Source organism: Benincasa hispida, chromosome 7 (genome assembly GCF_027475165.1).
Source record: "Benincasa hispida cultivar pf3 chromosome 7, pf3_genome.v1.1, whole genome shotgun sequence".
In the NCBI taxonomy this organism is placed as follows: Eukaryota; Viridiplantae; Streptophyta; class Magnoliopsida; order Cucurbitales; family Cucurbitaceae; genus Benincasa; species Benincasa hispida.
Genome location: NC_143484.1, coordinates 19,297,297 through 19,309,069, shown reverse-complemented (window position 1 = coordinate 19,309,069; position 11,773 = coordinate 19,297,297). Strand labels below are relative to the sequence as shown.

At 31.9% G+C, this 11,773-nt stretch overlaps 1 protein-coding gene across 1 annotated transcript; it reads left to right on the top strand.

Moving 5' to 3' along the window:
• Nucleotides 1-3,517: 3,517 nt before the first annotated feature.
• On the top strand, nt 3,518-4,413 carry LOC120069669 (MLP-like protein 328). Its single transcript, XM_039021451.2, has 2 exons — nt 3,518-3,781; nt 3,915-4,413. Exons 1-2 carry the CDS (start codon nt 3,553-3,555, stop codon nt 4,175-4,177), a joined length of 492 nt encoding a protein of 163 aa, XP_038877379.2. The 5' UTR covers nt 3,518-3,552; the 3' UTR covers nt 4,178-4,413.
• Nucleotides 4,414-11,773: the final 7,360 nt, after the last annotated feature.

Here is an 11,773-nt window from a genome sequence, read left to right as displayed (position 1 = left end):
TAGACTGTCAGATCAGTCTGGGCCAATCTAGAAGATTTTGAGATTCCGGCCAAAACACAAGGAATTCTAAGCTGAAAGTTTAGGGTAAGATTTCTAAGACATTTTGAAATAAGTTTTTAGAAGGAAGTATTTTCAAATAAGGTTCAGAACTATGAGTAATCTAAGTTGTAAGTTGAATCTGGATTCTAGGGATAAAAAAAGGACCTGAGGAGCTACTAGAGTGAAAAGTTCCTAAGAATTCGAGGTGAGTGTCTAAAATATTTTCGAACTAAAATGTTTTTAAACAGTTTTGATTACAACATTTACAGAAAGCATGTTTGCGAAAATAATTCTCATGCCTACTAGTTTTATAAAGTGGTTTCCAAGCAAGTTTGAATTGTAATTTAAATGCATGCATATTGTTGAAAAACTATTTACATATGTATATGTATTGATTTTATCCAGCATGCGTTACCACCTTTAAAGCCATGTTGTATATGTGTTATACTGTACATGCTTTAAAGAGAAAAGTCGTTTATAAGTAGTTTTGGTAAAATGCGATGCCGAAGTACAAGGAGAAGGCATCCACCCAACTAGATACTGAAGTACAAGGAGAAGGTATCTATTGGTACTGAAGTATATTTGAGAAGGTACCAAGCCAATGGGATACTGAAGTACGTTGGAGAAGGTATCCTAGTAGCTCGATACTGAAGTACAAGGAGATGGTATCTGAGCAGTAGTACCTAATGTGGCCACAGGTGAATAAAGTCAAAGATTGAGCAAAAGGGTTCTCTCTGGACTAGTAGCTGGTGTTGGGATTATTTTACCAGTTATACAGTACTTTGATTTGAGAAATGATTTTACTGTTTTATATTTAAAACAACTTTATATAATTTACGCTTGAAAAATATTTATGCTGCAAAAGTTTATATTTCAGATAAAACTATTTTTTGAAATTATGCACGAGAATTTACTATGTTTTCTCGGTCACTCACTGGGTGTAAGCTCACCTCGTTTTCAAATGTTTTTGTTCCCCCTGCCCCCCCTCCCCACAGGTAGTGGTCAATTCCTCTGAAGACAACTCACTATCTGCTCTGCCATTAAAGAACGAAAAGACTTGTAACCGGTTGCTAGGTGGTTACTGTTAATATTGTACACATGTTACTATTGTTCATGTAGAGACTAGGGTTTGTGGGTTTTGGGACTTGTAAATCTAATGTTGTAAATACTCTAAATATATTAAGTTTCTAAGTTAATAAATTGTGGGCCTATAGCCGTGCCATTGCATATAATTTGTATTTGGTATTAGAGTTATTCTGCCAGAGTTTTTAGGTAGTAAGTGTCAGCCTAAGGGTTGATAACTATTGCAATCACGCCCTTCTCTAGGCTAAGAGGGTGATCTGGGGCGGGGTGTGACATTGACTGATAGTATGACCTGAACCAAGTATGTTCTGGCATGGTTTCTGCTTTATGTAAAGATACACCTAGGCACTTGATCGTTAGTATGTGATGGTATGTGTTTTCATATGTTGATATCTGTTTTGCTAATGTTGAGGCATACTTGTATGTTGTGGAATTATGATGTTAGGGTATACATGAATGTTGTAGAATAGGTTGTTGAGGATTAGGTGTATGTGGTAGAGCCACGGTATCAAGGATTGCCTGTATGTCATAGACTCGTATGGCGTTGAGTTTTTGATTGGTGAGACTGTGTGAATATCCTCACTGATTTAGTTAGATGCTCACCAGTTTTGTGTTTCCTTCGGGATTCACCAGTTTTGTGTTTCCTTCGGGATTCACCAGTTTGTGTTTCCATCGAGATTCACCAGTTTTGTGTTTCCTTCGGGATTCACAAGTTTTGTGGGCATACTTAACTACAGTAGGATAGGACTCAGTCTCTTACCTGTTTCATGTGTTTATGTGCCAGAGGTGGATATCTAAAGGACATAGATGCCTAGCCTGACCCCAGTGGTGGGGTTACTTACTGAGTATTTCATACTCATTCTTTTTTATGTTGACGTTTCAGGTAAAGATAAAGATGTAGCGGCAATGACGCAGCGGAATTCGTGATTGTGTAACTGGGACTAGTTTTTCTTGCTTCTGCATCATAAAATCTACAGTCTTTATTTTTTCCTTAATATTTAGTTTTACTGTTTGAAATTTATTACCAAGGATTATTTCTTTTATATACTTTTATTAGTCTTTACGAATTTTGAGTACCCTATTATTGTTTTAACAATTGCATTTAATAAATGTCTTTTAAACTTCTCTTGTTTAATTAGCATTTATTTCATCATAACTGAGCGTCGTTTTAAATTCTATGCATACATTTATTTTAGTAACGACTTAACCTACGTCCTAGAGGATCGGTCGTTACAACGTCTATCAGAATTCGAGGACTTCGTTATTACATGTGAAAGAGAACTTTAAGAGAGAGGGGGAGACATGTAACAGAGGAGACTGAACGAAAACCAATCTTCTCCCTTTTTTTTTTTTTGTTTATTTGGTACGCGCACACACACATGCACATCCGTGAGCACTCATACACATTAAAAACTTTGACCTGAAAAAATTAAAGGGACATAAAATTTAATGATTTGAGATAATTAAGCTGGATATGGTAAATATATATATAAACACACCATTAACTGTCTTTTCGTTGAGGTGTAATGAGAATTAATGTATAACAACCACTAGATATCATGTATACAGAAATATGTACAGAAAGTTAATGATAGATCGGTGGGACATGAAGTAGATCACCAACCACATTCAATTCAAACCATACCTTATCATGATAATTTTCCACGATTGGAGTTCAATTCTCTAGATAGTTGTGTTATAAACTAAATTATTCATATTATTAAATTACACTCTAAATTTATAGCACAAATGCTGAAAGGCACCAAATTATTTGTTCGATAAAATCCCCATCCCCATTAACTGATATTAGAGATTAATTTTAAGATATATGAAAAATACAAAGGTTAGAAGGGAAATTATTTTAAATAGTAAAATTGTTGAAAATATTTATAGAATATAATAAAATTTTAGAATTATCAATGATAAATGTTAATAGATACCGATAGACTTCTATCAATGATATTGATACACTTTTTTGTTAGTTCTAAAATTTTGTTATATCTTGTAAATATTTTGATTTATTTTTTTATATTTAAATACAATGATGTTAGAATTAAACATTTGGAAATATAGAGACTGAAATTGAACAAACCCAAATAGTAATCTATACATTTTAATTGTAACTTGATTATCTTAAAACAATGTTATAAAATATGTTTTTGTTTCCAATTTTATCTTTTTTTTCCCCTAAAATTTTCTGTGTTTAGTACAATTTCTCTCTAACTTTCTCTTTACAACTCCACCCCATCTCTGACAAAGTATCGGTTTTCAATAATTAAAATCCCATATATATGTAGGTTATAAAAGCTAGTCCCTACAAGGAAAACAACAACAATAATGGTAAGAAACAAACAGCCAAAAATAATAAAATAATTCATGACTAAGGTGGTAATAAAAAGGGGTGGGCAGTGGAGATTGTTGCAAGTGTTTATGTCAAAAGCAATCTCTAAGAAAGATTCTGAAACCATGTCTCTTGCTGGAAAGCTTGTGAGTGAATTAGAATTAAATGCATCTGCAGAGAAATACTACAAAGTCTTCAAAGATAAAGTTTCTCATATTCCCAATATTTGCCCAAACATCTTCAATAAGGTTGAAGTTCACGAAGGTGATTGGAACAATCATGGCCATGGCTCCATCAAAATATGGAATTACACCATTGGTACGTATATAAATAATCCCGACCCCGACCTCGACCCCTTCTATAATCACTTATTGCTTTATTGTTTTAATTTGTTTTCGTAAAGATAACTCTTTTCTAATCTATGATTTTTTTTCCATATATGGTTGTTAAGATGGCAAGCCTGAAGTCTTCAAAGAACAAGTTGAGTTCGATGACGAGAAGTTGGCAGTAATTTTGATTGGATTGGAAGGAGATGTGTTCGAACATTACAAAATCTTCAAGGGAACATATCAAGTTGTGCCAAAAGATTTCGAACATTGTTGGGCAATTTTAACCTTAGAATATGAAAAAATTAAAGATGATTCTCCATATCCATACAAGTACCTTGATCTCATGAATAGACTCACTAAAGACATCGAAGCCCACCTTAAGTAAAAAGTCTTTTATGCCCAAATCGAGCTTTCATCACTCTCTGCCCTATTTCCATCACTTTTTCTTTTGAAGTCATGTGTCAAGCTTGAGTTGTGTGTCTTTTCTTACTTATTATTATGCTTCTCTATGCTTATTGAAGTGAATAATGGTTATGGTCCCCCATAAAGGTGATGAAGCTGGATTATTATGTTTTTTTTTTTTTTAATATATAATATGATATAAAATGTCTTTGAATAATTTATATCCCTACTCAATCCTTTTTTAGAAAATTATAAACAATATATATTAGAGAAATTTTCAAAAAAAATGTCAAACTATTTACAGAAATAGTAAAAGAAAAAAAAAAATACTTAATATTTATAGACTCTTCTCAATCTCTATCAACAATAGACTTGTATCAGTTTCTATCAGAGATAGTATCAATTATAGACTTCTATCAGTTTCTATCAACGTCTATCTGTGATAAACACTGATAACAATATCTATCACAAGTATAATTAAATTTTACTGTTTGTGTAAATATTTTTTTTATTTTTCTATTTTTAAAAATCCCTCTATTACATATATAGAAATTTGATTTTAATTGAACATAGTAAAGGGAAAAAAAGATTAACATCCATGATTAAACAACCATGTCCATTGTTTAATGAGTTAGGGTTATCTTAAATTTAATATTATCTTTAATGCTACCCATGTTCATTATCTGCTCTTTTAGCTTTTAGGTCTATAATTATACTGGTCTATTAAGTAAATATAATTTCGTAATTAAACTATCCAATGAGTTGTGATATATAAAGATATAAAACCTTAGAGATTGATCCTCTCCCAACCTAATTTAATTAGTTTTTTTTTCTTCTCTGTCAATAAATCTAATTAAGTTTTAAATGAAGGTTAGGAGAGAAAAATTCAATTCCTTACTAGGTCAATATCATGGATCTAACTCTAATCATTGTGATAATTACTTAGTACCCAAATTTTGACTTTTATTTTTTTATATAAATTAAGTTAGGATTTTATTGTATAATCACAAAATTAAAATATAGATATGGTATCACGTAAATGTGGCACCACAACAAACTTATTGGAACAATTGATTTTCCATTAATGATTTATTATATATCTTTTGTTGGGCTCATGACCCTTTACAAGTCTCAAATACTGAAGATCACTGTTGAAGAGATGAAGAAATGACTTAAATCAATTAATGCAAATCTTCGATGCTCGGAACTTGACACTCGACACCTTGTTACTCGATCCTCGATCAGAATTCCCTTCTTCGTTTGATTGGTCTCTATTAATCCTCGATGCAAATCGATGATAACAGAGTTAATACTCAATCATACTCGACGGTTCTTGAACAATGCACGGTGCAACTAGAAGGTGAAAATAATGTACTCGGACCTACTCAATAGCAATAATTCGAGGCACGATTGACTCGATAACTTGATACTCGATGCGGTTTGTAATGTAAACGATTGGCGCACGATTTGCAGTGAAGTATTACTCGATTGAAAACAAGAAATATAAGGAGAAAGAAAGAGACATAGTGATTTACGTGGTTCGGCAAGGTTGCCTACGTCCATGGGAAGATCTTAAATCTTTTACTAACTGAAAATTGCTTATAGATTTTAGTTTACAAGAAAACTAAGAAAATATGATAATTCTCTCTCTCTCTTTTTTTTTCAATTTGAAATCAGTGATATTTATAATGATATACCAGCTGAACGTTATTAAAAATAGTTATAAACAAACTAAAAATTTGAGATATTTGAGTCAAACTTTCATCTTTTATGTTAAGGCTGCAAATTATTTTTTATTATGCATCATTCGTAGAATAAAAAAGACATTTATCGATTGTTTATGTTTTTCTATGGATTACAACCGCACATTCTTTTCAATCTTTTACTTAAAAGAAATATATAGTGGTATACATGAAATCAATTCTGCAACAAGAATCAATTTGTACATGAAGCATTATGGCCCTATGTCGTCGTTTGCAAAAGATAAATCAAATGAAATTTATATAATTGAACTACACAACTACTACTATAAAGACATAGTAATGTTATTCATAGCTTAATTCGGACTCGTTAGTGGATTTTATGTGTTTATTTCCTTATATTGTAGGTACCAAGCAATTAAGAGGTAGAATTAATCATTTGGTGAAGAACGACGTTAATTTGAAACAATTTGGAGTTGATTGAACATCTGGGCTTCAAAGGGATTGGAAAGATTAAAATGGCATCGAGTTCCACCGAGTATGATCAGCCATCGAGCACCATTGAGTACCATCGAGTAAAATGTTATCAAGTAATCAAGAAAACGCTACCGAATCAACAAGCATCGAGTATCGAGTTGTCTTGGTAGTGGACATAGCGTTGCACTGCTACTTCAAGCGTCGCTACACTCCGAAGTTGCATCACCGCCAACATCCCAACGCATCTCAACATTGAACTCCAATGCTTGAAGGCAGATGCATCAACGAGCATTGCAACACTACGACAATTTGTAGACATGGAGCTGAGCGCACGCAAGTGAGCATTGGACTACGCGTTAGACTTCTTGTCTGACACTTCCCTCTCGCCACATCAACGTTGCAACACTATTCCAAGCATTGCAATGCTGCGTTGATCACTATAAATCACTTTTCTCCACCCTAGGTAATGATATGCCGAATTTTGGAGGCCAAATCGATGAAGGCCGAAGTTAATCTTCATTCTTCTTCTATTCCCTTCAATTTTCAGTATCTTTAGGTTAGTTTTTATTTTATTTTCGGATTATGAACATATATTGCAACATATCCCGTTGGTTTGTCTATGAATCGATGAGGTAATCTTTCGTTTAGTTTGTGGATTGAACGTTATTTGAAAAAGGAGAATCCACCTTAGAAAGAGATTAGGAGGGTTAGAGATTGTCCAAAGAGTTCTTCACCCTATTTTCCAGAATTATCTTAGTTTATTTTTGTAATTTTATTTATTCTCATCTTTCATTCTTTTGAACCTTATTCTTGTAATCATTTTTTATGATGTAATGAAATCTATTCATTTTGTTCTTAATCATGAGCTAAATTCTTAATGAGGTTCACTTATGTTGCTAATCTAGGGTTTTATGACCTGAGCAATTCTTAATCATGTGCATTTTCTTTTTTCAATTTATGGTTAAAAATTGCTAAGATAAATTGGTCACTTAATTTAGAAATGTAGTGAAATCTTAATACCGAGAAAGATATGATGTAATATGATGTCACAAAGAAATAAGATATACAATAGGATAAATAAATTACATGAAATTAAGCTAAGATTCAGCTAACCATAGAAATATAAATATTAACTTATTAGAGCTCCTAAAGAAACTTCATACAAAACCAAATAGGAGGAGTTTTTAATCCATGACTAAGTCATTGTTCAGATATGATGTGGTCGGATTGCTCAAGACATACTGCCCGGTTGGTTAAAATATAGTCGTATCCCTATCCATCCATTCTTGTTTATTATTTTCATCAATGTTCTGCTTAGTCACTAAATTTTTACACTTCGTTACTTTTGTTACATTGAATGCATTGCCTTTAGAGAACTAAATTTAAAAACTAGTCTTGTGAAATTCGACACTTGAAATACACCAAGTTTTATTACTTCAATGAAAATGTAATGCTGCAAGTTTAGGAGGTGGCATGAATGAATCGAGATCACAACTAAATGAGAGGCATCTTGAGGATATGAAAGTATGGTTAAGAGAAATGCTTAAAAGAATTGAAAGTTACTACCTATACTAATAAGTTCCACCTTCCTCCTTGATGGCTCAATCATATGAACTCCAAGTTTAATTGTGTTTAGCTCTGATCAATTATATGTTGGGCAACCTCTTAGAAATTTTTCTAGGAAGGATGTGAGTGAGGACTATTTAATTAAAACTCTTTTATTTAAGTTGATCAATTTTTTTTAAATAAAAAATAAAATAGGGAAAAAGTTTTCAAGGAGAATTCAATCCCTGCAAATTTCACATCAGGAATCTCCACTCTGATCTCCCTGAAAAATTTTGCAAGGACGAAAAATGAAAGGGGAGGGAAAAAGGGGATGGAGAAGCCATCCTCAACCCCATCTTGCGCTGTGGACATCTCTAAGTTTTGTTTGCTGGATAGCATTTCCAACCCAATCTAAAGTTTAAATTATACTAATATATACCAAACCACATAGTTGTTATTTGTGCATGTTTGGTAATGATTATGAAATAGTTAAAATTAGTTTTGTCATGTTTAAAATTACTACTATGAACTATGCTTTTGGTCATACTTCGGAACTAATTTTGATGATATGAAAACTACATTTAAAATATTAAATTAATTATAAATAATTAAAAACGTATTTTAAAGTAATTTTAAACGTAACCATGACAATTATTTTGATAATTTCAAAACTACTCACAAATATATGTTATGGGAATGTTGGAAAACGGTTACAATTTTTTTGTCAACATCTTTTGAAAGGGAAACAAACAAAATAAGTTAACATCATTATTAATTTTCTATTTCCTTAGTTTTTTTTTATTTTAATCAAAGAGATGGAGAAAATCTGTTGCAAAGAGACATCAATTCATTGAAAAATAGAAGGTAGAGAGAAATAGATGAGTGTGAAAGAGCTAGAGAGAATAATATATTAAATTTGGAAAAACTGAAGTTGGAGAAATGAAAATGTTAATTAAATACAGAAATAATATATTTTTAGACACTATTTTTTTTTTAAAAAAAAAAAGTCTACTTACAATTAAAAATTGAATACTTGCAAACTTATTAAGAAACAGCAATTAAATGATATGTAATGAATTCTCCATAATTTAAATTTTGTAATAATCTAATTCTAATTGTGGAAAAAAATCTTGATAGTTTGAATATACCATTGGTTGAACATGGTAGTAATCTTCATCTCCCACCAAATCTATAATCTAATTTTTGTACACATACGTGCGATATCTAGGTTGTTTGTCAAACCAGATCTCATTATACTTGAATGAGACATTTTTACGATACGTAAGGACCAAATTGGTATATGTTTTAACCGAAATAGACTACCATTATTACCTCAATGAAAGCTTGAAGATCATCGAAGAATTGAGAAAACATACTAGAATAATTTGGAAATTAATATTCTATATGAAAAGAAATGAATAAAAAAATTAAAAGATCAAAATAAGAAGAAGATGAAGAAGATAGTAACTCTAAACATCTATGAAACTCAAATTACACAACCGATTTTATTAAGATTCCGTTTGGTAATCATTTTGTTTTTTAAAATTAAACCTATAAACACTACTTCCACCTTTAAATTTATTCCTTTGTTACGTACTTTTTACGGCCAGTAATTTAAAAAACTAGGCCAAATTTTGAGGAAAAAAAAAGTAGCTTTTATAGTGTTGTTTTTGTTTTTGGAATTTAGCTAAGAAAAACATAAACCAAAAGAAAAATGATATCCAAAAGGGGTCTAAACATATTTTAACATTCTCTAAATATGTAGTTTAAATACCCTCATGTTTTTCATTATCAATATATTTTATTTGATACTATGCAATTGTTGATATTGAGAAAGTTGAATGGTTACTTTTTGATTGCTACAATAGATTTCCACTTAAGTTTGATTAAGTTCGATATCGATGAATAGACCTTTCAACCATTGGCTTTCCTTAATAGCCTTTAACAATGCTATAAATTCAGCCTCGACTATGTAGAGAGCCACGAACTGAGTGTAAAGTAGCTTTCTAACTTATTAAATTTTCACCAAGAATAATAAACTTGAGAGAGCACAACTTTGGTCTAAATCTTCAATGTAATGAGAATTCACATAATTAAAAATTTGGAATTATACTATTAGTATGTGTTGAAATATGTTGCATTACCTCTAAGAGCATATTTGTAGTTTACTCTATATTACTAAATTAGGGTTTCTCCTCATTCTATTTATATCTGAGATTGGGGTCTCTTGTAAGCATGACATTAAACAATAAAACTTTTCTATCGTGGCTTTTTCTCCCTAGATTAGGGTTTTCCACGTAAACCTTGTCTTGTCTCTTTTCTTTCTATCTTTCAATATGGTATCAGAGCAAGGTGATGAAACCCTAGCCCCGATAGAAGAAATTCATCATCAAACTTGGTAGGTGAGGGAACATTGGCAAACACGACTAATGTGGCTGTGATTCAAGCAACCATCAATCGATATCTCCAAACCATCTTAAACCCAATGCAACCCGAACCATCTAGAGCCCCGTCACCAGACTTCATCATCTAGGATTGTATCAGCAATAGCGGAAGCACATAGATCATCTAAGCATTCTCTTGCATAAAAACAAGTGAGTTTCAAGACCTACCTCTTGTAGAACTTCTTCAAAGCTCCTTCTCTAGCTGCTATCTTCTCCAAATCTTATTGCAGATTGCCTCAAAATCTTCCCCACTATTCTCTTCATGCTTTAGATTGAGTTGTGGGACTCAAAACAAGCTTGAATCAAGGGATGAAGGAGAAAAGCTAACTGCAACAACCTTTGTTGAAGAACCTTTCTTCAAACCAAATTTTCTCTAAAATTCTCTATAGATTGCATCCCAATTTTCACTCCAATCTCATCATTATATAGCAGATCAATATGCAAAGGAGAGACTTGCATGAGTTGCAGCTGATGCTTGGAGAAAACAAAGCAAGGTTGAATGCATTTTGTGTGAGCTACTTGAAAATATGGATAATGGGAAATCAACATTTTCGATTTAAATGTTTTGTTTTCTAATTTTCAAATTTTATCTCAAAAATCAAAATTTGATTTTATAAAATCTATTTTGATTTTAAAAATGAAAATTTTAATTAATTTCATAAATTAATTATTAAATAACACTTAATTAATTTAATATCAAATATTAAATTAATTTTAGCACATATCCATCTTTTTATATTTGAATCATATTTAAATATATAAATTTTCCTATTTCGTTTAATTCTCAAATTAAACATGTAATTATATTTTATATAATTACTACTTCCCTTAATTCTAATTTGAACAATTCAAATTAACATATCACGTTATTCTAGAGCTAATCTATTACGAGCTAGTAGGGGGACCTCGTGGACCTAAAGATCATAGGCTCCAACGATCCGAGATTAATTGCCTAATCAAATTAGACCAAATTAATCTTCATTCGTTAACTAATGGGTCACTCTACTAAACCCCATAGTTGCATTCCCCTCGTTGTAGATATATTATGTCCACATGATTTAACCATAATCACCAAGTCGACCCTTCACAGGTTGTTCGTAATAACAACTAGGTCAAATATTTGTTTTACTTCCGAGATTATGTCTTATTCCTCAAGTCCCTACCGATCCTCTAATGAACAATTTGTTTGTGATCCAATCACTAAACCAAACTCTCTTAACTCAGTGGGGGGGTGTGACCCTTTGTTCAAGACCTGGATTCAATACTTGAAAGAATAACCTTTCTTCTATCCCTAAATCGGATAGGCGTGAACTCCGTCTTGCACCCTATATCCCCAGCTATCTATCCAGTCTTACCCCTGAAATGGGATTCTTATTGAGCCGACCTATTGAGCCAACCCTGAACTATGCAAAT

What these genes read in the sequence shown, in the direction of transcription:
- LOC120069669 (XM_039021451.2), top strand. Translation starts at nt 3,553, where the DNA reads ATGTCAAAAGCAATCTCTAAGAAAGATTCTGAAACCATGTCTCTTGCT. An exon ending in AATATGGAATTACACCATTG is followed by an intron (nt 3,782 to 3,914) that starts GTACGTATATAA and finishes ATGGTTGTTAAG; the next exon opens with ATGGCAAGCCTGAAGTCTTC.